This window comes from Phoenix dactylifera, chromosome 5 (genome assembly GCF_051530095.1).
Source record: "Phoenix dactylifera cultivar Ajwa chromosome 5, Ajwa_hap1_PhDact_Kaust_v1.1, whole genome shotgun sequence".
Lineage (NCBI taxonomy): Eukaryota > Viridiplantae > Streptophyta > Magnoliopsida > Arecales > Arecaceae > Phoenix > Phoenix dactylifera.
In genome coordinates, this window is record NC_143194.1 from 38,299,205 (window position 1) to 38,323,399 (window position 24,195).

Below are 24,195 nucleotides of genomic sequence, written 5' to 3' on the forward strand. Positions count from 1 at the left end.
TTCTTCTTAAAAATTAAATTTATTTTGACCATAAAAAAATTATTTTGTCAAATAACGATAAAATAACAAATTTAGATATCAGCAGAGAAGGGTTCGTTTATTGTCTTGTTTGATTTGTGAAATCAAAGAGTAAGAAATAAAATTGTCAGGAAAACATGTCCTAGGCAAGACACATTACAGAATCAAGCTCTGTCCATAGGTTTTTTCATAGACCCGCCGCACCCTTCCGCGATGCCAGAAAATTTTTCTTCGGTTGCATATTAAAGTGGTCGATATATATTTGGGGATGAACCGAGCATTCAGATAGCTCCACCCGATATCGATTGGATAAAAATCCATAAAGGCGGCCTTTGCCAACGAAACTGGATGCCCTTCTAATAGCCAAAAATATCTGACATCTAATAGGTGCAGATCAGGGAACATAGATTGGCACGTGTCACATTCATCTGGGTGGCACCGGATGAATTCCTTGAGGCCATGAGCTGCTCTGGTGATGAGCTCCGGATTGAATTCACCGGCAGCTGGACACCAACCGCTGCCTCGATATTCAGTATCACTGCGGAAGTGAGCGATATTTAGGTGAATCAATTGCTTGCAGCCCTCTAAAATAAGTGCAAAGCCTGCCTCCGATATTGGCGCAAATGAGAGATCCAGAATCTTGAGCCAAGGGATGTGTTTTGTTATTTCTGATGCGTTGGAGAGACTGATACAACTCAAAAGTCTGAGCTTGATCAGTCGTTTGCAGTGCATGCCGATGCCCTCCATAATCCTCGAGAAATACAACGGAGGGAGGGATCTATTCGGAGGCCAACCGCATAGATATGTGTCTTTGGGGTGCATAGCTAAATCCTCGAGCTCACTCCAATTGCTCAAGGCATTGCAGAAGCCGTCAGCTGAGAGGAGCTCACAGTTGGGCAAGACAAGCTGCTTGAGGTTGCGACATCTGCCAAGAATATTTTAATGAATGTCGAAAACCTTTTTTGAGAAGTGATTGCCAAAACTATAAAAATTGATCATGCAATAAGAGATCTAGAACATCTTTTCTTTTGTGTGGTCAGATTTCGTATATAGACCACCAATGCTAGTTCGGATGATACTGCCCCATCTCAGTTACCGCGCGCAAGGATAACATCTTTGGGAAGGATAGCAGCTGCATGCATCTCGTTAGAGAGTGTCGACCGGTGAATGAGGAGATTCAACCCAGCTCTCGAGGTTGAAGCTTAAACGAAGGCTTATGCTGGGTCGGTAAAATGGATTTTTTCCCACACATACAAAAGTCATGGTGGAATTATATGAGACCGAGGCAACAGCACAGGCTGCTGGTTTGATTCCTCAGCACTACTGCTGATGGATTGAGGGATGCTTGTGGGTAACCAGAGCTGATATTGGGACAGCTAGGTGCAAATATAAAAAATAACAATTAACAGCATGATTGCTAATATATATTTCCTGGTCGCACCTCAATACCTCACTCGATCGAGTGAGTAGACTCCATGACAAAAAAATTATGATAGAATCTAACCTCTGAGAGATATACTCCAACTCCTCATCGGTCGGCGGGACAAATATGGAGAAGATGAAGCATCTGACTGCTGCTCCACAGCGGTCGACGGCCGCTTTGAACACTCGCATATGTACTCGTCCATTAATGTTGGGATCGGAAAACTCCCAGTAGTCCTTTAAATCGGCGATGAGCCTCATGTCGAGGGTGGACCAGCAGAGGGGGTCGAGGGATGCGGCACGCCATGATCGGCACACCAGAGGGACCAGCAGCAGCAACTCCATGATGTTCAGATGCTGGAAAATACTCGCAGCTATGTCTCTTTGCATGCAGTTCCATCTCCCTCCACTCTCCGTTGCTCCGCTATTCGTGAAGGAGCACTTCATGATAGAAATTCTGTAAAAAAAGAAAAAAGGATGGCGAATAGGAAAATGGAGTGGAATTTGAAGCTGTTCGTTTCTCTGCAACGTGGGAAGTTTGTTTCTGAGATCTGAGCTGCAGGATTCGTAGACACCATTCTAACCGAGAAAGGAGGAGGCTGGTGGATGACTTGGTTCATCCATAGTGCTTTAATTGGAATGCTAGCTGGATCTGGCAATTCCAACGAATCGTTCGTGGTAGCGGATCGTGTTGGTCATCCAACACCTGGCCCACTTTTCAACGAAGGAGATCAGGCAAGATCCAAGTTTTTTGGACCTCGGGATGGCAAATTCTGGCCGTTCTCCCAAGGAGCTGAGTGGACGGTTAAGAATTTGCAGCTCAGGCTGAATTGGCCATGCTGGGTTAGGTTGTAATATCCCCAGTCACTCTTCAATCATCTCTATATCTTTAAGTCCGTAGTATGTTGCTTATATTTCCATGCACCCTCTTGCTTCCTCTTTTATCTCTGTCTATTCCCATCTTCTCTGGGTGTATCATTTTCGTGCACCAATATCAATACGTGTTCCCCCTCTTATTGTTAATGCAGAAAGCAAGCCACGACCATCAATACCTTCACAGATCATAAATATGCTTGATGTGAAAGTGTTGTCTGTCGATATTCTTGTCTATATCGCTGGACTATGCTTAAGAAGATTGCATTGGCTTTGTAGTAACACCCATAGTTGCATGTTTTCTACCTGGTATCATATATAAAATTCGATCTTATCTCAGATAAACTTTGCTATAGTTTCCACAGTGCACCTCCTTATTGCCTTACCTCTGTTGGATGCATGTGGCTGGCAAGTCCAACTGCGTACCATTCCCAAGCTAGGCGTATCAAATTGGCTAAACAAACACTGAATTTGAGATTTTTAAATGCTGTTGAAAGATGAGGCATGGCGCTCGAGATGTGTTACTGTAAGAGCCCATATTATTTTTGGGCGTGGGTCGGCTTCTGGGCCACAGCACCGGTCGGCCCGTGTGGTAGGAGAGGGAGACTTCCGATCAAAGTCTTCTTCCTCCCCTATTCCGACTCTCTCCCTCCGAGTCCATCGGAAGGAGGAGTCTAGAGTGATCAAACCTTACCTAGTTTGAGTCAGTCTCGATCTATAAAATATTCTCTTCCCCTCTCCTTTGGCTTCGTCTTTGGAAATCCTTCCATTAGAGACTTGGATCTCTAAGCTTGCCGTGGGAAGAACTCAAAGTGTTCATCGTTGGGCCAACCAGAGGACTGCTAGGGGGAAACGACCACAAGGGGCGTCGGCTATGAGCGACCGCCGTCGCCAAGCATTTTCCTCTGGGAAGAAGGAAGAAAGAGAGAGAGAGAGAGAGAAAGAGAGAGAGAGAGAGAGAGAGAGAGAGAGAGAGAGAGAGAGAGAGAGCCTCCCATTCCTCTCTTCCTCTCTCCTTGTTTTTTTCTCTCTCTAATTTCTCTCTCTTCTTGTAGGTGTTTTCTTTCTCTAGCTTGATATGGAGAGATCATTGTTTGTGAGGACTACTGGATAGTCCTGGGTTGCTAGGTGATGGTGAACCCTTTAGAGGATCAATAGAAGGTTCTGGGTTGTCAAATATCCTAGATAATTTTTAATATTGACTTGGTTTTGTAGGAAAATAATTTGTTGGACAAGAGAACGTTGAGCAGGGTTCTGCGGATCCCAGTTTGCAGATCGTGGTGTGGGCAGGTAATTGATTTGTTTGGTTGCCAGCAAAGATATAAGAATTCTTATACACTAAACTGCATGATATAAATATTTTTGCACCTATATATGTATAATGTGATTATGTGCTAATGATCAAGATAAGTAAGAATCAAGAATAATTTTATGATGGTTTCTATATTAAATCATATTTTTATCAAGTATACATGTGATTGATGGTATGATGGATACTTATATGAGCATAACTTACACTTGCATGATCAGACTAATGAATGTGGTGTTCTAGACTAACCATGTTATATCGATTGTCTCGTCACATGTTAGAAACGTGATATTACCGATTGCTCCATCATGGGCTGGAAACGCGACCGTGGTTAGTCTAAAGTCGAAAATAAAAAGAAAATGGTGTGTGGATGTGAACTTAATTAAATGAACAAGAACTTTGGGCTTATCTTGTTACTATCGATTGTCCTATTACATGATGGAAATGTGATACTATCGATTGCCCTATTACATACTAGAAATGTGATACTATCGATTGTCATCATATGCTAAAAATGTGATACTATCGATTGCCCCGTCATAAGCTAAAAATGTGATACTATCGACTGCCCTATTATAGACCGAAAATGTGATACTATCGATTGCCCCATCACAAGCTAAAAATGTGGTACTATCGATTGCCTCATCACAGGCTGAAAACGTGATCAGGATTTAGCTCAAAATTGAAAAGATAATTGATCCGGATCAAGTTAAAAAAAAATGGAATAAAAAGTCTTGAAAAATACTATTGAAGATTTATGAGATGTCATATGATATTTTATCCTTATGTAGTTGTATATCTATTGGTATTTGATATACATACTGTATATTGATTATTCGAGTATTATTAATAGTCGGTTTGTAATTTTATGATGTGTACAATATTTTCTTATAATTTTCAAACTTATATTATTATTATTATGTTGGTGTGGATGTGTGAATATTCTTACTGGGTTGTAAAGCTCGCAACCTCTTCTTCTTCTTCTTTCTCTTTTTCAGAGTTGCAGAAAGCATAGTTCCAAATAGGTTGGCATGGAGTACGAGTATCAGAGTTATTAACTAGTTAGTTTATCTTTTTTTGATACCGATGAATATTTGAAGATTTTGTAACTGCACCAGTTTGATTAATTGGATATGTTGACTTTATCTATTTCGATTAATTGATTTATTGAGATGTTATCAGTTTTTTGTCATCTTAAGCCTTGCATGGTCTTTAGAGCACTACTCTAGGGCTTATGCGGGCGTGTCGTGTGCCGAATTTAAGTGTTGGGTTCGGGTCATGACAGTTACACTGTTATTTCTCTTCCTATTCATATTTTCAGATCACTTGCATTATGACAAGAGCTTTTACGTACTAGTTTATCTTAATAGTCCTTTCTCTCTTTCAACTAATTAGCTAGTTATGGGCTTGACATTTGTTCACGACTTCCACCATTGGTCTTCCTTTGGCTCGGTCCAAGAAGTTGACTTGTCCTTGCCATGCTTGCTGGCCAAATACAAAATGTTTGAACGTTAATGTTGTCATCGCTGAACAATTTCCAATCTACACCATCGGTTTTGCAGAGAGTGGACTAAGAGCCCGAAAAGGTTCTCAAGTTTGCCTTTGATGTCCTGGTTCGAACAATACAATTTAACGTCGATAAACGGAGGAGTGAGATCCTCTCTCAAGTAGCTGTTTGCCTGTTTACCATTGATGTTCCCTTTCCTCCTATTGTGATGGGATCACGAGCACTCAAATTAACTTGTGCAATAACTTTCTTGTTTAAGGATTCTGCAAGCAAGAGTCGTAAGCAACACCAGAATACTGTGCATGGGAACTGTATCTCCATGTACTTGATTTTATAGAACAAGAAGTCCATGACTTTGTTTCCGAACATATCTTGCTTCCCGGTCACTTAGGGAGAATTAGAATGATTCATAAATGGGCTGGGTTTTCTTTTCTTTTACTTGGATGCGTCAAACCACGAATGAGCAAATGCCCGAATAGAAGCTATGAATTCCATGTAATGGAGTTCGGAATCCGGGAGCAGACATCTCGCATTTCCACGCTTCTCCTATATTTGGGGTGGAAATCACAACTACTTGTTGTTATTATACAAAATGCAGCAAAGATTAAAACTTGTTTAATTTATTTTGCAGCAAAGCTGGCATTCAGGCGCGGCCATTCATTCACCAAAAGATGATGTTTGTCAGGGGCCTGCAGGTTTTGCAGCCCTGAAATCCAGGTGAAAAGGACGTCGACGACCCCATAATTACATTGCAACGAAATGAAATGAAGCTTCTGGAAAAGAAAAGCAAAAATAAAACAAACTTGGCAGGTCTGCCCTGATTTGTTTGCAGAGTAGTGGGCGAATATTCTTCTTCTTTTTCAGAGTAATGGTTGCAGGAGGGAGAAAGAAGACAAGGACTGTTGGTGAGAAATAGTGAGTCATGCTGCCCATTTTCGCTATAAAAGGAGAAGTTCAGGAGAGCAAGCAGTATTCATAGGGGAAGAGGCAGGGAGAAGTTCTGATGGTAAAAATTAGTGTTTTCTTAGAAGAAGAAGAAGAAGAAACAAAAAACTCTCCTCTTCTTAGATGACTTCTATATGTATTATTAATTACTTCTTCGCTTACAGGCCGACAAAGGGAAGGGACGGGCTGGCTCATCCACTGGGATGCTGGCTGATCCAAAGAAACAGAAAGCAGGAGAAACCAGTGGTCGGTTATTAATTTGCTGCCTTTACTCAAGTTAATTATCGTTGCTACTCCATCATTTCATGCATGGAGCGACGTGAAACAATTATATATACTTGCCGTTGGAAGCGTCATTTCTCATATAACCACGTTTGAGATGAGATGATGCTTTGAAATTTTTATTGAGATATGCGCCACTGCCAATATATCTCGATGGCCATCCAATAAATAAGCTCGGCAAAATTTTCTTCGTTTTTTTTTTATATATAATTTAAACGACATATTTTCATGACATTCAGAGCAGCCGGATCCGGTCCTAGTGTTCACTGAACCTGAAATTATACATATTTTGGATCAAGCGGGTAACGTGGTGATAGGAAGTGGGCGATCTGGTAGGGTGTGGGCAGGACTTATTCCTGATGGTTTCAGAGGTGGATTGTCGGCCCAACAAGTTGCAGTTAAGGAGTATAGTTTCAGAGAGCTTAAAACATTTCACCTATGGGAGGTAATTAAACTAGCTAGATAAACTATATAACAATCCATACATTTATGTCAGCATAATTTTCTTCTCTAATTCATTACGATGTTTGCAGATTGAGAGAGAGCATCTCATGAAATTAAATCATCCAAATATCGTCAGATTGATTGGTTATTTTCATGACAAGCCTCACGACGGACAAGAGAAAAAAGCTTTGGTTCTCGAACACGTTCCCGGAGGAAACTTGAAGGAGCGGATCTTTGGCACTGAAGGTATATATTAATCTATCTTTTTGCAGCTTGCCCATTTATTTATCTGTTCAAGCTGACTGAATATTTATTCTGCTTTAGAAAGACCGGAAGTTGTGCCGATCGAGTGGGACAAAAGAGTCGATATACTTCATGACGTAGCAAAAGCTATGACGCATCTTCATGAAAAGAATTTGATCTATCGTGATCTAAAAGCTGTCAACATAGTGCTCGATTCTGTAGGTTTATTTACTTCTCTCTTTGTATGCTATCTAGCTCTTAGCTTGCATATTTTCTAGAGGATATACATGATCATTTCTTATATCTTCAAGGAGATGAATGCGAAATTGGTTGATTTTGGAGCGACAATCGACGGACCTAGGCCCCCAAATACTTTTATCCAGGCCCCAGAAACAATGGGGACACCTGGTTACACAGATCCTTCCTATAGAAAGAAAGGTCGACGTGCATTCTTAATTTATTTTCACACATATAAAACTCTTATGAAACTGCTGTTAAACTATTATGCAAGTTACAAATTTCGACCTTTTTTCCCTTAGCAGGTCGTGCCAGCATAGGAATAGATACCTACTCATTTGGTGTTTTGATGCTAGTGGTGCTGTTGGGAAGAAAACCAATCTCCAGGAAGGGCAAAGATCTAGCAGTAAAAATCAATGGCAAGAAGTATAAAAGTAGAGCTCTTGATTTTCTTCTTTCGAAGAAATTGCGCCCTTCTCCTTATCAACCAAAGGAGCTACAGAGCCTAATTGCTTTGGCAAGAAGATGTCTGCGGAAAGCATCAAAGAGGCCTAGTGATGATGAGATACTCAAGGAGTTCCAAGACATTCAGGCATTAAGGCCTGCGCGGCATCGCTAAAGGTTTTTCAGATTGAGAGTTCTCAAATGAGAACAAGGTGCTCTAAGTTACGATGATACCTTATGATGCGATGCTGTGTCATCTTGTGTCTTGATGTTTAACTTCCGCTACCTTATGTTAACACCGGACATGCTGCGTTGTTTTCAGTTTCAGTGCTGCTTGCATCCTTTCTTTAAATCGTATGCTTCCGTCGCTTCCTGTTCTTGCTTTATCGTCTTGTTTTTGGATTCAGCAGTAGTTAAGCTGCATATATGCTTAGAATATTTCTGTTCTCTCCTTCTTCTGTCGCATCGCAGCAAAGATAGACTTGTTTATTATTGCACGACTTTTGTAAGTTTTTGCACAGATTATGGTCTGTTTATTTCTCTCGGAATTTTCGACTTGTTTAATATCTATCTATCTATGTATTCTTTTGATATAAGGGTGGCGACGACCAACCAAATCTATTAAAATAAAAGATTGTGCAGTCTTATTACATGGGAGTTAAAGGAGATAATAATGCATTTCTAGGGTATCTGCCAACATAAAACCCCAGGGAGACCGAAACGAGGATTAAAAGTTTACTAACGGAAGGAGATAGGGACTAGAATCTTGAACTATAATCAGAATTAATGGAATGTTATGAGTCAGGTTCCTGAATCCCTCCTTTTTGTTGGCTAGAGATCGAGACTGTACCAGCTTTTCGAAGCTGCTGCTTCGGAGTTTTGAGGCTCTTTTTACAGAAATTCTAATCAGCAGGGGTCGTAGATGTCTGGATTCCGACTTACGGGGTCCAGAAACAGGGAGTCGAGTGCCGTCCTTGTGAGACTCTCTGCTGATGTATGCTTTCTTTTGTTTTAATGCATCGGTTTCGAAAATCTTTTGGTGCTTGCAACGAGGCCGAGCACTTCAACCAGTGAGTGATCTCAAAATAGCGAGTGATCTCAGAAAGCAGGTAGGCCTCACTTCTTTCGGAGCTCCTTAATTTAGAGCTTCTGGAGCAAGAGAGCGCATGCAGGATTAGGCTCCAATCATTGATGTTACGCTTCTTGGAAGCGAGGACGTTCAGAGGTCGACTCGAGGTGACCAGCAGCAGCAACTCCATGATGTTCAGATGCTGGAAAATACTCGCAGCTATGTCTCTTTGCATGCAGTCCCATCTCCCTCCCCTCTCCGCCCCTCCGCTCTTCGTGAAGGAGCACTTCATGAAAGAAATTCTGTAAAAAAACAAAAAAGGATGGCGAATAGGAAAATGGAGGGGAATTTGAAGCTGTTCGTTTCTCTGCAACGTGGGAAGTTTGTTTCTGAGATCTCCGGATGCGTCAATTCTGTAAAAAAATAGAAAAGGATGGCGAATGGGAAAATGGAATGGAATTTGAAGCTGTTCGTTTCTCTACAACGTGGGAAGTTTGTTTCTGAGATCTGAGCTGCAGGATTCGTAGACACCATTCTAACCGAGAAAGGAGGAGGCTGGTGGATGACTTGGTTCATCCACAGTGCTTTGGAATGCTAGCTGGATCTGGCAATTCCAACGAATCGTACGTGGAATCGAATCGTGTTGGTCATCCAACACCTGGCCCACTTTTCAACGAAGGAGATCAGGCAAGATCCAAGTTTTTTGGACCTCGGGATGGAATATTCTTGTCCGTTTTTCCAAGGAACCGAGTGGACGGTTAAGAATTTGCAGTTCAGGCTGAATTGGCCATGCTGGGTTAGGTTGTAATATCCCCAGTCACTCTCCAATCCTCTCTATATCTTAAAGGCCATGGTATGTGTAATACCCATGAAAAAAAAAGAAAGAAAAAAGAGAAAAAAAAAAAAGAGAGACGGGCCGGCCCGAAAAGACTGGGCCCATCCCTCTTTTTACGATTGTGCCTAGGGCACGATCGTGGATGGAAGAGGAGGAGGGTGCAAAGGGGAGGCGGCGGCGGTGTTGGAGAGGCGATTCGCCGGAGGAGACCGAGCGCCGGAGAAGTTCCGAGATCCGGCCGGCCGCGGAGGGGGGGGAGAAGCCTTCCTTTTTCCTTCGGTAAGACCCTCCACAAGAGAGGATTTTCTCCTTTGATTTCCACCGGAAAGGCCGCCGGAGTATCCCCCACCGGACCGAGGTAAGCACGGTGCTTTCCCCTTGTGTTTATTTCTCTGGATTTTGGGTGGAGATGGTGGGATTTCGGCCGGCGGATCGTCGGGGAAGAGTTCGAAACAGGGTACCCCTGTTTCGGCTTCTCTCCCCCGGATTTTTGGCCGCCGCCGGCCGCCGGAATGGCCGAGATGCATGGCGGGAAGGGGGTTGATCGGATCTGTGTGAGGGTTGGATATGAGTTCCTAGGGTTTGTTGTGGATGGGGATGGTGAACCGAGGTCTTCTCCTTGTGGTTCCACCTTCTTCCCCTCTTCCTCTCGTCGGTTGGCCGCCAGCCGGCGACGACGGAGAGGTGGCTGCCGTCGGGTGAAGGCCAAGCCACCATGTTCTTCCGTGGATGAAGGGGGAGGGGGAAGGGAGGAAAGAAGTCCATCTGTTGATGTTGGAGGGGGAGGAAAATCATGCTTGTTCTTGGGAGGAAGAAGAAGAAGAGATAGAAGAGGAGATCTCTTCTTCTCTCTTTTCCTTGTCCGGCCACCATCGCCGGCGACTGCAACAGTGGCGGCCGGCGATGGTTCGGCCAGTGGTGTTGTTGGGTTGGGGAAGGAGAGGGCACAACCACCATGGCTATTGCCCTTGGACCAAAGAGATATGAGAGAGGGAGATGGACTTCCAACCGGGACCGATCATCGTCGTGGCATGGCTGCGGCCACGGCTGGCGACGATATAGGCTGGTGGTACGGAGTGGGAGTCGGGCCACCCCGACTGCCCTAGACTTGGAGAGATTGAGATGTTTGGGGATCTGGTTATGGACCCCATAGTAAATATCAATTATGGTTTGGAATATTTAAATATTAAATGATTTAGTTTGTGATTTGTAATTGATGTTGTAGAGGAAGAGTCGGCAGAGCCAGGAGGTTTGATCAGGGGACTCAGCACCCCAGCGCGTAGGTTGTGATTCGGACTGTGTTTGAGTTAGTCTACAATTTCTGTAAGAATCCCTACATCTGAGCACTTCTATGCATATATTGATTTATCGTTGGATTTATTTACGGTATTGATGTTATTGCTTGTGAGTTGATATGATACATATGAGATGAATTTTTATCAACATATTTTCATTATTATGTTGTTATTGTTTATGAGTTGATGCGGCACCTATGAGGCGTGCATGTTGTTTATAATGAAAATATTGAGATAAATTCATTTGGGAAGAAATAACATATTTTTTGAAAATTTATGAAAATATGTGATGTGATGGGAATGCGATTGAACATGTAAAACTAGACATGTAATATGGGTTGGACTAACCTTGTCATGAGATAGCCTCTACGAGCTTATGCGTAGGATAGCCTCTACGAGCTTATGCGTAGGATAGCCTCCACGGGCTTACGCGTGGGATAGCCTCTACGAGCTTATGCGTAGGATAGCCTCCACGGGCTTACGCGTGGGATAGCTGCCACGAGCTTATGCGTGGGATTTGTGCAGTCTTGGACTGGGACATGATCTTGGTTAGTCCAACGCCAGAAATGAAAAGTTTGAAAACTTTAGAATTTGAGTAATACGGGAATGGATCACATAATGTAAAAAAAAGAACAAAGGATTTGTGTATATGTACTGATTACATATATTTGTTGTTTGTTGAGCTTTTGAAATGATGAAATGACATATATATTTTGATACTTGATTATTTTATGATTTTATTGTGTGTGGCTGTTGGAATTCTTACTGGGCTGGAAAAGCTCATACTACACTTCCATTTTTTTTCAGAGGCACTGGATTCGTAGAATCTGTCGGATGGGACAAGAAGTGAGCTCGATCTGGAGTCAGACTGCTAGATAGTTAGAAGTCAATTTATCTTTTATTTATGGACATTTGAGTTTATGTAATCATTCAGTACATTTTGGCTGGATTTGATTTGAAGTACATTAATCATTGATTTTGGTATTTATGGAATTATTGGAATTATTGGAATTGTTGTTTATCTTAGGCCTTGCATGATCTTTAGGGCACTGCTCTAGGGATCATGCGACCAGTCGCGTGCCGGACCCGAGTGATGGGTTCGGGGCGTGACAGAGTGGTATCAGAGCTTAAGGTTAAGGTATCCTAGGGTTTATGTTCAGGTGAGTATCAGTGGAGAATTATGATAGAAAAAGAACTATCAGAGATTTGGTTTATAAACACTTGAGATTGTAACAAGAATGATATTATAAGCTAAGGTTTAAGACCACTAGGGACTGTGGCCTTAGTGGCATTAAAGTTTGAGGTTTAAGATTATTGGAAAATATGACCAGTTGGAATCTGAGCATATGTTTAAGATCAATAGGGATCGTGACAGAAATATATCATAGCTTAAGGTTATGATCACTTTGGACATGACAATTAAATTCAGTGCTTAAGCTGTAAGATCACTGGGCATTGTGATAAAATGTATGCATCGAATTTGGTTTTCGATGAGTGTAGAAGAAAAGTATAAATTGTCTGTGATAATGATAAGAGAGGTTTGACCTAAGATAAGTGTAGGTCAACAATGGCATATCGGTCGTACCATGTTCAGATATTATTTAAATGACTTGGAAATTCAAATTTGATATGGGTTTTGATGTGATTGTACTTTTGATTTTGCTACTAATTATTAGAGTGAGATTAGTACGCAGGTCTTCCATAGCATTGGAGTGAGCTAAGGAGATTTCATAATATTGAAAGGAACGTTTTTCGAAGTTGAAAATGTATGTGGATTATATCTGGTGTTGGCATGTTGGATATTGCAAATAGGTCTATTTTCTATGGATGTATTTGATTATTTTGAGGCCATAGAGTATGCATATTGATGGGAGAATTCTAATTATTTGAATTCTCATGTTTGGATTGAGCTACTGGATTTTACTTATAATTGTAGAAGACTATTTGATGTGTTAATTTAAAACTCAAGCCTAGGTTTAAGATTTGAGCAGGGATCTTTTGTCATTGTTGATGAAGCCACTAATAAATGTCATATTGAGTAGAGACTTCGGTCATGAGATGCTTACATGAATTATCATATATAGCATTGTTGATGGATGTTAAGAATCTTGGTGAAGAAAGATCTGGAGGTTGATAGAGTTAAATTCTAATCATAGTGTATTGGCTCAATGACTTCTAACCCATTGAATTTGAAGTAAATTCTGTTGGAAGGAAAATCAATATAGATCTTCTAATTAAATTGCTAAGGGAATACAAGAATTACCCCCCTTTAAATTAAACTTAGATATTTTGGATTCTAAGAAGGTTGTGGAGATCACGTAGGGACCTTAAACTTGACTAAAGGATTGGGGATTAGTTATGGTATGTACACTCTATATAAATTGAGGACAAAAAGATCTAGAGGTTTTGCTCTAGTTCTACTTGGAAATTTGAAATTTGGAGTTTCTTAGTCTCAATGCAAAGTGATACTTTAGTCAGAAATCATTTTGTGACTTTAGAGAATTAAATGAATTAAATCAGAGAGTGCAGCGGAAGTGTGGTGGTTTGACTTATTTTGAAACTGGTTAAGATCATTAATATTTGATCTAAAAGGCATTATGATGAAATACTTGAGTTAGTTTTAGGAGAATGTTGTTGATTCTATGGATGATCTAAAGGTAGCTATGTAATTCTCACCAGTGGATTCTTCTATTGTTGACAACTTTTGGGAGAATCTTGGGCATGTTAAATTTAGCATTTACGGATGATGATTCTTTGGTTGGTCTTAGACTTGGAATGTTTTAACATGGATCTCTTATTTGTTGGAATGATGTGGGAGAAAGAAAAGAAAAATGATTATAGAATATTAAGAGCATTTGATACTAAATATTTCTCCTATTTCTGTCAAGCCAATTATGATCTCTGGGCAGAATCAAGAGAAATTAATTTCTTTGGGATATAATTATGACAGTTTAATCCAAGGTTGGGAATTTGGAATTCTTTTGAAGGAGATCAAAAGAACTTAATACGTGTGGTAAATAGAAAGGATCAAGTTTTGAGATGCTGTGATTTTTGTATGTCAAAATCTTGTGAGTAGTTACTCCGAGAGGGAGACTATTTAAGATCTCAGGAATGATATGATGGATGCATATTTTTAAAGTTTGAGGCTTCAAGTAAGTTAATTTCGAGGACGAAATTTTTTTTAAGGGGGAGAGTATGTAATACCCATGAAAAAAAAAAGAAAGAAAAAAGAGAAAAAAAAAAGAGAGACGGGCCGGCCCGAAAAGACCGGGCCCATCCCTCTTTTTACGATCGTGCCTAGGGCACGATCGTGGATGGAAGAGGAGGAGGGTGCAAAGGGGAGGCGGCGGCGGTGTTGGAGAGGCGATTCGCCGGAGGAGACCGAGCGCCGGAGAAGTTCCGAGATCCGGCCGGCCGCGGAGGGGGGGAGAAGCCTTCCTTTTTCCTTCGGTAAGACCCTCCACAAGAGAGGATTTTCTCCTCTGATTTTCCACCGGAAAGGCCGCCGGAGTATCCCCCACCGGACCGAGGTAAGCACGGTGCTTTCCCCTTGTGTTTATTTCTCTGGATTTTGGGTGGAGATGGTGGGATTTCGGCCGGCGGATCGTCGGGGAAGAGTCCGAAACAGGGTACCCCTGTTTCGGCTTCTCTCCCCCGGATTTTTGGCCGCCGCCGGCCGCCGGAATGGCCGAGATGCATGGCGGGAAGGGGGTTGATCGGATCTGTGTGAGGGTTGGATATGAGTTCCTAGGATTTGTTATGGATGGGGATGGCGAACCGAGGTCTTCTCCTTGTGGTTCCACCTTCTTCCCCTCTTCCTCTCGTCGGTTGGCCGCCAGCCGGCGACGACGGAGAGGTGGCTGCCGTTGGGTGAAGGCCAAGCCACCATGTTCTTCCGTGGATGAAGGGGGAGGGGGAAGGGAGGAAAGAAGTCCATCTGTTGATGTTGGAGGGGGAGGAAAATCATGCCTGTTCTTGGGAGGAAGAAGAAGAAGAGATAGAAGAGGAGATCTCTTCTTCTCTCTTTCCCTTGTCCGGCCACCATCGCCGGCGACTGCAACAGTGGCGGCCGGCGATGGTTCGGCCAGTGGTGTTGTTGGGTTGGGGAAGGAGAGGGCACAACCACCATGGCTATTGCCCTTGGACCAAAGAGATATGAGAGAGGGAGATGGACTTCCAACCGGGACCGATCATTGTCGTGGCATGGCTGCGGCCACGGCTGGCGACGATATAGGCTGGTGGTACGGAGTGGGAGTCGGGCCACCCCGACTGCCCTAGACTTGGAGAGATTGAGATGTTTGGGGATATGGTTATGGATCCCATAGTAAATATCAATTATGGTTTGGAATATTTAAATATTAAATGATTTAGTTTGTGATTTGTAATTGATGTTGTAGAGGAAGAGTCGGCAGAGCCAAGAGGTTTTGATCAGGGGACTCAGCACCCCAGCGCGTAGGTTGTGATTCGGACTGTGTTTGAGTCAGTCTACAATTTCTGTAAGAATCCCTACATCTGAGCACTTCTATGCATATATTGATTTATCGTTGGATTTATTTACGGTATTGATGTTATTGCTTGTGAGTTGATATGATACATATGAGACGAATTTTTATCAACATATTTTCATTATTATGTTGTTATTGTTTATGAGTTGATGCGGCACCTATGAGGCGTGCATGTTGTTTATAATGAAAATATTGAGATAAATTCATTTGGGAAGAAATAACATATTTTTTGAAAATTTATGAAAATATGTGATGTGATGGGAATGTGATTGAACATGTAAAACTAGACATGTAATATGGGTTAGACTAACCTTGTCATGAGATAGCCTCTACGAGCTTATGCGTAGGATAGCGGCCACGAGCTGATGCGTGGGATAGCCTCCACGGGCTTATGCGTGGGATAGCCTCTACGAGCTTATGCGTAGGATAGCCTCCACGGGCTTACGCGTGGGATAGCTGCCACGAGCTTATGCGTGGGATTTGTGCAGTCTTGGACTGGGACATGATCTTGGTTAGTCCAACGCCAGAAATGAAAAGTTTGAAAACTTTGGAATTTGAGTAATACGGGAATGGATCACATAATGTAAAAAAAAGAACAAAGGATTTGTGTATATATACTGATTACATATATTTGTTGTTTGTTGAGCTTTTGAAATGATGAAATGACATATATATTTTGATACTTGATTATTTTATGATTTTATTGTGTGTGGCTGTTGGGATTCTTACTGGGCTGGAAAAACTCATACTACACTTCCATTTTTTTTCAGAGGCGCTGGATTCGTAGAATCTGTCGGATGGGACAAGAAGTGAGCTCGATCTGGAGTCAGACTGCTAGATAGTTAGAAGTCAATTTATCTTTTATTTATGGACATTTGAGTTTATGTAATCATTCAGTACATTTTGGCTGGATTTGATTTGAAGTACATTAATCATTGATTTTGGTATTTATGGAATTATTGGAATTATTGGAATTGTTGTTTATCTTAGGCCTTGCATGATCTTTAGGGCACTGCTCTAGGGATCATGCGGCCAGTCGCGTGCCGGACCCGGGTGATGGGTTCGGGGCATGACAGTATGTTGTTTATATTTTCGTACACCCTCTTGCTTCCTCTTCCTCTTCCTCTTTTTTTTTTCTTTTTTTTTTGCTAAACCGAAAGACTTATACTAGACGAGCACGAATACAACTAAGAAAATCAAAAAGCAGTACATCTCAAAGAGCACTAGGCACCTCCCACTCACCCACCCATAGGTGTCCCTCTGAATGATTGGGAACAAAAGAAGTCACCCAATCGGCAGTTCCATTAGCCTCATGAAAAATGTGCCGTGCTTGTATGATCAGCCCAGCACGAATCATGGCCCAAATATCTCGCATCAACGGGTGGTGATTGCCAATCCCCCCCCGAAGTCCTCTGAATCCACCCAATGATCGTCGCAAAGTCGCCCTCTAAAACGGCCATTCTCGTCTGTAGGGCATGCCGCACATAGTATAAGCCAGACCAAGTCGTTCTCAACTCAGTTCCGGGCACCGAGGTATCAAACATTCAGTAACCCCCAGCAGCAACCACCCTGGAGCTCGGGCCTCCATCCACAAAGTCCGTACCTTCCCTTATGCCGCCCTGCAGGACGCAACCATCAAAATTGACCTTGAGGAAGCTCGGGGGTAGGAGCTCCCAGGGGAAAAACACCATACATGGTGCTCTACTAGCAAAGGTGGAGCTCCAGATGTTCCGAGCTATCAAAAGTCTATCCAAATGGTCCGCCTGAGAGATCTCCGCTGCTAGCTAGTAGCCTCGCCCTCTCCACCACCACCCCCGGATGGGAGCTCGACTCTCCGAACCTCCATGCGTTGCTTGCCAGTCATATCTGGTAGGCAATATAGGTTGCCCTCAGCGCCTCCGGTCTAGAATGTGAGGCCCTTGCCAAACGTCCCAGCACCTTCAAAAAGGATCGACGTCGCATGACACCAGAACTCCACGGGAAACCCTGCTCGCCTCCAGATCCTCCTAGCCCAGTGGCACTGAAAAATAGTATGATCTAGCGACTCGTTTGTACGTCAAACATTCAGGGCACTGAAGTTGGATGCCCATGCCCCTCTCAAAAAGTAAAAGCCTTGTCAGTTGGCGACCCTAAGCGATCTTCCAAAAAAACAAAGCAATCCTAGGGTGCAACCCAAACCACCAAATCCAATCAAAATCCACTGCTTACTACTCGCCCTTCTAGACAACGTCCCAGATGTCGGCCACCCTGACTGTAGATCTACAAGATGAGCTCTAAATTCCGACATTTGGGCATGGGTGTATCGAAACTGGGATCGCTGAATCCGCTCTGCAAATGGCTCACCAAACAGCTGACTGATCTGGCGGGTATCCCACCCCCTCCATCGGAAAGGAGCAGATCATCCACCCGCAGTCCCTCCCCAACCTTAACACTGACTAGGGTCGGCCAACGCCTTAATGGGATCTCGTCCACCCATGCATCCTCCACCACATCAACTCGCTAGCCATCCTCTATCAGCCACCTGCATCGCGACATGACCATGGGCACATATCTGCAGATCTTACGCCAAAGCAGTGATACCCTCCACCAGCCAGCCCTCCGCCAGCCAGCTAGGACATACCACTCCCATGGTCTTGCTTCCTCTTTATCTCTCTCTGTTCCCATCTTCTCTGGGTCTATCATTTTTGTGCACCAATACGAATGCTACTGTTCTTCCTCTTGCTATGTATGTAGGTAGCAAGCCACGACCATTCATAACTTCATGAGACATAAATCTGTTTGATATGGATGTGTTGTCTGTAGATATTCTTGTCTATATGGCTGAGCTACGCTCAAAAAGATTGTATTAGCTTTGTAACAAATTTTCTAACTAGGTGATCAAATTAATTAGACAAGTTGTAAATTTGAGATTTTTGTTGAAAGCTGAGGCATGACGCTAGAGATGTGTTGCACTGTCGGTTCTCTTCCTATTCATGTTTTCAGATCACTTGCACTATGACAAGAGCTTTTACTATTTTATCTTAATAAGCTATTCTCTCTTTCAACTAATTGTTCACCACTTCCACCTTTTTGGTCTTCCTTTGACTGGGTCCGAAAGGCCTGTATGAGAAGTTGACTCATCCTTGCTATGCTTGCCGGCCTAATACAAAATGTCTGAACATAATATTGTGGTTCTTATATTCATCAATCATCATCATCATCGTAGTCGTCGTCGCTGAACAATTTCCAATCGATGCCATTGGTTTGGCCGGGAGTGGACTAAGAGCCCGAGAAGGTTCTCACGTTTGCCATTGATGTCCAGGTTCAAACAACACCATTTAACGTCGATAAATGGAGGATTGAGATCCTCTCTCAAGTTGCTGTTTGCCTGTTTACCATGCCAAACAAATTATTTCACCGTGACAAAATTTATATAATATATATATGTGTGTGTGTATATGTATGTATTCGTACGTATCATTGGGTCCAAGACTCCTTTAGCGGTCAAGATTCTAATCTAACGACGCCAGCCGACTCGGACTAATATCTCTCTAAGGAATATAAGCAGCTTGCAGGAACTGCACTTCCACGTCTACGCACCAACCCCGTACGGTATACGTTGGATCTAATCAAAACCGGTGGGCCGGTCAATTCCAAATTAATCAGTACTAACCCACCTTCCGAGAAACACCCTGCACCTCTCCAGAGACTAGTCAACGATGTTAAGTTCACTCTGAAGGAGACAAGATATCTCAACTTCAATTGCTTCGAGAGCTCTCTCTATATATATCGATGCACGTAGGAAGGCCTCTCTCCAACCATCAGCCACCCTTCACTTCCAATTCACCTACCACTTCTCTACCTGACCACTTGCCTTTCCTCATCATTTCTTGTACGCTCGAGAACCAATATGGGCTCCATCAAAGTTCAAGCTCTCATCCTGACCTACGTCTTGCTTGCAGTGCTCCTTCATCCATTACTGTGCCAAGGCTCGGCCACATCGACCGTTGTGGAAGCAGCGAGCAGTGATGGTGCGCATGCATCCATTTCTTGTTTATTTTACGTTTCTAACATTCTTTTCTTTTGGATATTCGAATTCCTTCTTAATCCAGTGAACATTAATGTTTCCCTTTCTCATATTTAAATTTTTTTTTTTTGTTTTATGCAGGCAAGGCAATCGATCTAGGGATAGCTTATGTGCTTATGATCGTTGCACTCCTCGTGACCTATCTTGTCCACTGACTGTCATACTGCATTGGATGGATTGATTTCTTTTCTCCCCGAAATTGTGTTCACTTTCCTCCTATATTGTGGTGCATGGGACGATCGCTCAAAACTTGTGCATTAACTTTCTTGTTTAAAGATTCTGTAAGCAAGAGTTGTATAGAAAATTATACGTAAGCAGCACCAGAATGCTGTATGGGAATTGTATCTCCATGTACTTGATTTTATAAAACAAGAACTCCATGTCTTTGTTTCCAAACATGCATGTCTTGCTTCCCGGTCACTTACCGGACAATTAAAATGATTCATAAAATGGGTTTTCTAGGAGTTCTTGTTAAAGAGACATCCAGACCACACGCCCTCACATTTCCAGGCTTCTCATATATTTCCGCAATAGCCGGCAACCTGGACATATCGACCACAAATGGCTGACCCATGACAGCATTCTAATGTGACCGACCCCTCACTAGATTGCACCTCAAATCATGACTTTTTTTTTCTCCAAAGATTAGGCAAGATAGTGAAACTAATTTATCTCAAAAAAAGGCTAGTGGTATTCATGACTATATATGGAAGTGTGCTTCTGCTTTAGTTTGGCTAGAAATCCAACCATACCCACAACACTCCGAGAAATTTAGATCTTGAGATTTGGTAAGAGCAAATCTAGCTTTCTTCGTTTAGGTCAATCGGCTGAATTATGAGTCAATTGTGGGTGAAACACATGAGCTAGGCCTATAGTGAAGTTTCATTTTGCTTTAATTAGATTGGTTATTACACCAAGCACATTTCATTCTTCATTGGTACAACCTCATATCAGCAGCACCACATCAGGAGAAGATTGAGTGCTCCCAGTTAGAAATATATCTTATAATGATTAGAACACTTAATTAGCTTTAATGGCTATAGTAAATGAGCCGATGGTAATTTTTTTCTTCTTTTTATTGGAGACAGGAGGGGGAAATGCATCCAATTTCATTGAGATAATGAAAGCAAATTCCATTAATCACCTTCACATTATAAATCACTGCATAAAAGCTTTGCGGATCAAATTTCTAACCAGCCACTTATTTGATGTAAAAAACAACATCATTATTTATTTTAATGGGAAGTTTTTTTTTTTTTTTTTTTTTTTTGTGGAGAATAAGATCTCTTAGATGATTGAATTTAAATTTCACACCTAGAGGCCCATTGTTGATATTTTCCAAGCTCATCCCACATTGATTGCATTTAAATACTCAGAGCTCCTCTTTCCCGGCCGTGGGGTTCACGTCTCAAGACCGATCCATGCCAGAAGATGCTGGAAAACGTCGAAAGGAATCGAGCACCGTTCATCCGGCCGGTCAAGACCACTACCCTTAGGTTGAGCATATCCAGAAAATCTTGTAAATCTTGAGTGTTGGACCATTATCTGCCACGTGGTGCTTCTTCATTGGTTGGAGTGGATAGCATCGATCTATCCTATAAATGAGGTAGAGGCACATCAGCAAGATCCAGTCCATCTCGTTCTTCCTCCATCCCGAATAAACGCCATGGTCTTCTTTCTCGAAATAAACGTTATATTAGTAACCATCAAACACTACTTGTTCCTTGGGATTCATGGAGGTGGTGCAATTCTCCTACTTGCATACATCTTGTTGGTGAATATCTTGTATCCAGGAAATGCTGGAATGATTGATGGTGAGTTCTAAGTTTCTCCATCTATTTGCACTTTTTATAACTTTGTCATATAGAGAAGAGATGGGTGAATCCATAAGAACAATAATTTTATTTTCTATTCTGCTTTGTTTTTCTTGTTTGGGTGGGAAAGATAGAGGCCTCCTAATTGTGATATCCAAATGCTAATTGTTATTTTTTACTCGTCAAATACAGGCGACTGACCGATATCAACAAGAATTGTTGGAGACTTCAATTACATTGCTTTCCCTCTTAAAACACTGCCACGGCCGTTAGTTATTAGAAGACTCTAAAAACATTGGGCGCAAACTGCCGAGTGCACGCCTGGATTAAGACATACTTGAACCTCATGGAAAAACAAATACCGTCTTTTATTGGTATTACCCTTACATTAGATAAGCAAAGCGATGGATGAAAAATTTCAAGAAGAAAAACCTTGAGGAAAGCATCAAGAAATTAGTTATTAATCATTTATTTTCATGTTGCAAGGGATGGTCTATTAAACCGGTAGAATAGCTTACGCTTATAATGAGTCAATTCCATCACCCTACTAAGGTCTCATTTGGCATTACTGTTGGAGAGTCAAAAAATACTTGATGAAGCGCCAAAAACTCTTTTGGATAATTTTGAGATGAAAAACTTGGAGGAGAGCATCCAAAAATTAGTTCTTAATCTTTTATTTTCATGTTGCAACAGATGGTCTATTAAACCAGTAGAATAGCTTACGCTTATAACGACTCAATCCCATCACCCTATTTAGGTCTCGTTTGGCATTGTTGCCTTGTTGGTTGAGAACCAAAAAGTACTTGTTGAAGTACCGAGCACTGTCGAATAATTTTAAGATATTTGATAAAAGTTTTGGAACAGCTTTCTAAGTCCTCCAAAAGTTTACTAGAAATAAATTTTAATTTAAAGTTTTCAGGTCCCAACTCTACTTGATATGCTTCCAAAAATTATCTCCATATCAATAAAAACTTCTTAGGGACAAAAGTACCCCTTTAATTCATCATAATCATGATAAACCAAGGACCGCCGTTCAAGATATCTGGAGACCGCTATTCTAATTTAAATGTTTATATAATAATATAAAGAATCTATAGATAAGTTATTTTTATTGCATATATTATTAAAAAATTATATTCTAGATTGGGTCCACCGTAGGCCGGGCCAATAACATCCGACCATGTGGACCTGTATTACAGACCTGATAGACCGGCTCCAGGATACAATTTCTCCTTGTTACTTCGTCTCTCATGATATATTGTTGTGATAGCGGACAAATTCCAACGTGACGACAGCGTATTAAAATGAAACTTATTCTCGAACCATTGCGGCGTGAGGCGAAAAGGTTGACCAAACGCCCGGTTCTTCGACCGTTGACTCTGACTTCAGCTCCGACGAAGCATATGTACATATCCAAGGAGCAATAAATCCACGGCTATCCAACTACGAGCCAGCTCTCATGGATCAGGCCCAAATCCCCACCGATGGCCCACTATCATCCGCATCGCGATGTGGCTCACAGCCGCCCAGATTGGATGGGCTCTGAAAATTTTTTAGCGCTGCTATGAGGCGCGGCCGATGGCCGAATAGCAATCGCTCTCATCATGGGCCCAGAAACAGTGAAGGATTACATGGAAAAATCCATCATTATGCCACGTCCTTGATCACCAGCCACACCCTGCTTATAAATGTGGACATAACCCCATGGAGCCCAGCCTTGCAGGGGCTGAGGGCCATGGACTCCAGAGCAGAGCTCGAGAGGCAGAGGTCTTGTTACGTTGGCAACGGCCGCCGGTGGAGCTCCGGGTTCAGCCGGGAGTTCGACGATGAGTTGGAGTACCCATCGGCCCGGGCCACCGGCACGAGGTGGCGGGGTTGGTGGCGGAGGATCATCAAGGAGAAACGGAGGATCTTTAACTCGACGGCCCCGATGCAGGTTCCTTACGATCCCTGCACATATGCCCAGAACTTTGATGAAGGATCGGCGTCCGTCGAGCCGGAGAACCTGTCACGCTCTTTCTCCGCACGGTTCGCCGTCCCCTCAGGACCATTTCAGAGAGTGCGTGGATGAATGAGTATTGTTATGTTATAAGTGTTTCCTGTTATTTTATGACCATGGGAATGCCCGCAGCAGCTGTTTGTACATCCTAAAGTACCGATTGCTGCACGCATTCAAGCCTCGCCAAGCGTGTCTTTCTCTCTCTCTTCCTACACATAATTAGAATCCAGAAACGGGACTACAGTTATGGAATTATAACCTTCAATCTAAGTCTGCATATGTTTCAACTTACTACTAGTTTCTTTTTCCCGTTTTTATCTTTCGTAAGTTCAAATTATTTATCTTTTCTTGTCGATACTCCAACTGTTCTGATTTACTTAAATCATAGAGCTTGGATATATTGGGAACGAGGAACTGCATGCAGATGAAACAACTTTATTGTGGATAGTTGAGATAGGCAAAAAGAAAATTTATAGTGACGAATAAACGGCTTCATTTGTTTAACTTCCAGTCACTAGAAGATACAGATTGTGTTCCCTCACTTTGGATGAGCTGGTTTCTCTTCTTTGAAAATGACAAGGATTCACCTTTCTCTTTGCGAACCCTGTTACTATAATAGCTCAGAATACCAAGTTCTCAACAAAAAATTACAAAACACATTAAAAAGAAAGGAAGGAAAAAAGAAGACCGCTAGATAGAGATAGAACTAATTAACTGGTGATCTTATCTCGTCTGTGAGATACCAAAACCTTTGGCATTTTCTTTTGATGATAAAACCTTGGGCATTTTCCCATGTCCATATCTTCAAAAAACTCATAGTTTCCTCTCCTCGCCTGAGCTCTTGCATCCTCACTTTCAAAAAGTCCAACATCATGTGCTTTGAGATTT

General features: G+C 42.2%; 2 protein-coding genes and 3 long non-coding RNA genes across 6 annotated transcripts; 4 read left to right on the forward strand and 1 right to left on the reverse strand.

Moving 5' to 3' along the window:
• Nucleotides 1-174: 174 nt before the first annotated feature.
• Nucleotides 175-1,887, reverse strand: LOC103709792 (F-box/LRR-repeat protein At3g48880-like). The gene is made up of 2 exons (XM_008795289.3): nucleotides 1,523-1,887; nucleotides 175-943 (listed from the first exon to the last, which is right to left on the reverse strand). The coding sequence occupies exons 1-2, from the start codon at nucleotides 1,885-1,887 to the stop codon at nucleotides 175-177; spliced, it is 1,134 nt and encodes a 377-aa protein (XP_008793511.2).
• A 159-nt stretch (nucleotides 1,888-2,046) lies between these two features.
• LOC103709791 (EPD1-interacting receptor-like cytoplasmic serine/threonine-protein kinase 5A) lies at nucleotides 2,047-7,899 on the forward strand. Its single transcript, XM_008795288.4, has 8 exons — nucleotides 2,047-2,175; nucleotides 3,529-3,603; nucleotides 6,239-6,320; nucleotides 6,596-6,801; nucleotides 6,890-7,046; nucleotides 7,125-7,261; nucleotides 7,355-7,481; nucleotides 7,586-7,899. Exons 1-8 carry the CDS (start codon nucleotides 2,047-2,049, stop codon nucleotides 7,897-7,899), a joined length of 1,227 nt encoding a protein of 408 aa, XP_008793510.4.
• Nucleotides 7,900-10,573: 2,674 nt separating this feature from the next.
• On the forward strand, nucleotides 10,574-15,994 carry LOC148700559 (uncharacterized). Of its 2 annotated transcripts, XR_016413427.1 has the most exons (3): nucleotides 10,574-10,951; nucleotides 11,731-14,453; nucleotides 15,321-15,994. It is a non-coding gene; the product is annotated as an uncharacterized LOC148700559 (long non-coding RNA). The 2 variants fall into 2 exon arrangements; XR_016413426.1 differs by lacking the exon at nucleotides 10,574-10,951 and having other exon boundaries at nucleotides 10,960-14,453.
• A 3,220-nt stretch (nucleotides 15,995-19,214) lies between these two features.
• Nucleotides 19,215-19,874, forward strand: LOC148703612 (uncharacterized). The gene is made up of 2 exons (XR_015987761.1): nucleotides 19,215-19,438; nucleotides 19,576-19,874. It is a non-coding gene; the product is annotated as an uncharacterized LOC148703612 (long non-coding RNA).
• Nucleotides 19,875-21,167: 1,293 nt separating this feature from the next.
• LOC148703613 (uncharacterized) lies at nucleotides 21,168-23,624 on the forward strand. The gene is made up of 2 exons (XR_015987762.2): nucleotides 21,168-21,308; nucleotides 21,501-23,624. It is a non-coding gene; the product is annotated as an uncharacterized LOC148703613 (long non-coding RNA).
• The last annotated feature ends 571 nt before the right edge of the window (nucleotides 23,625-24,195 follow it).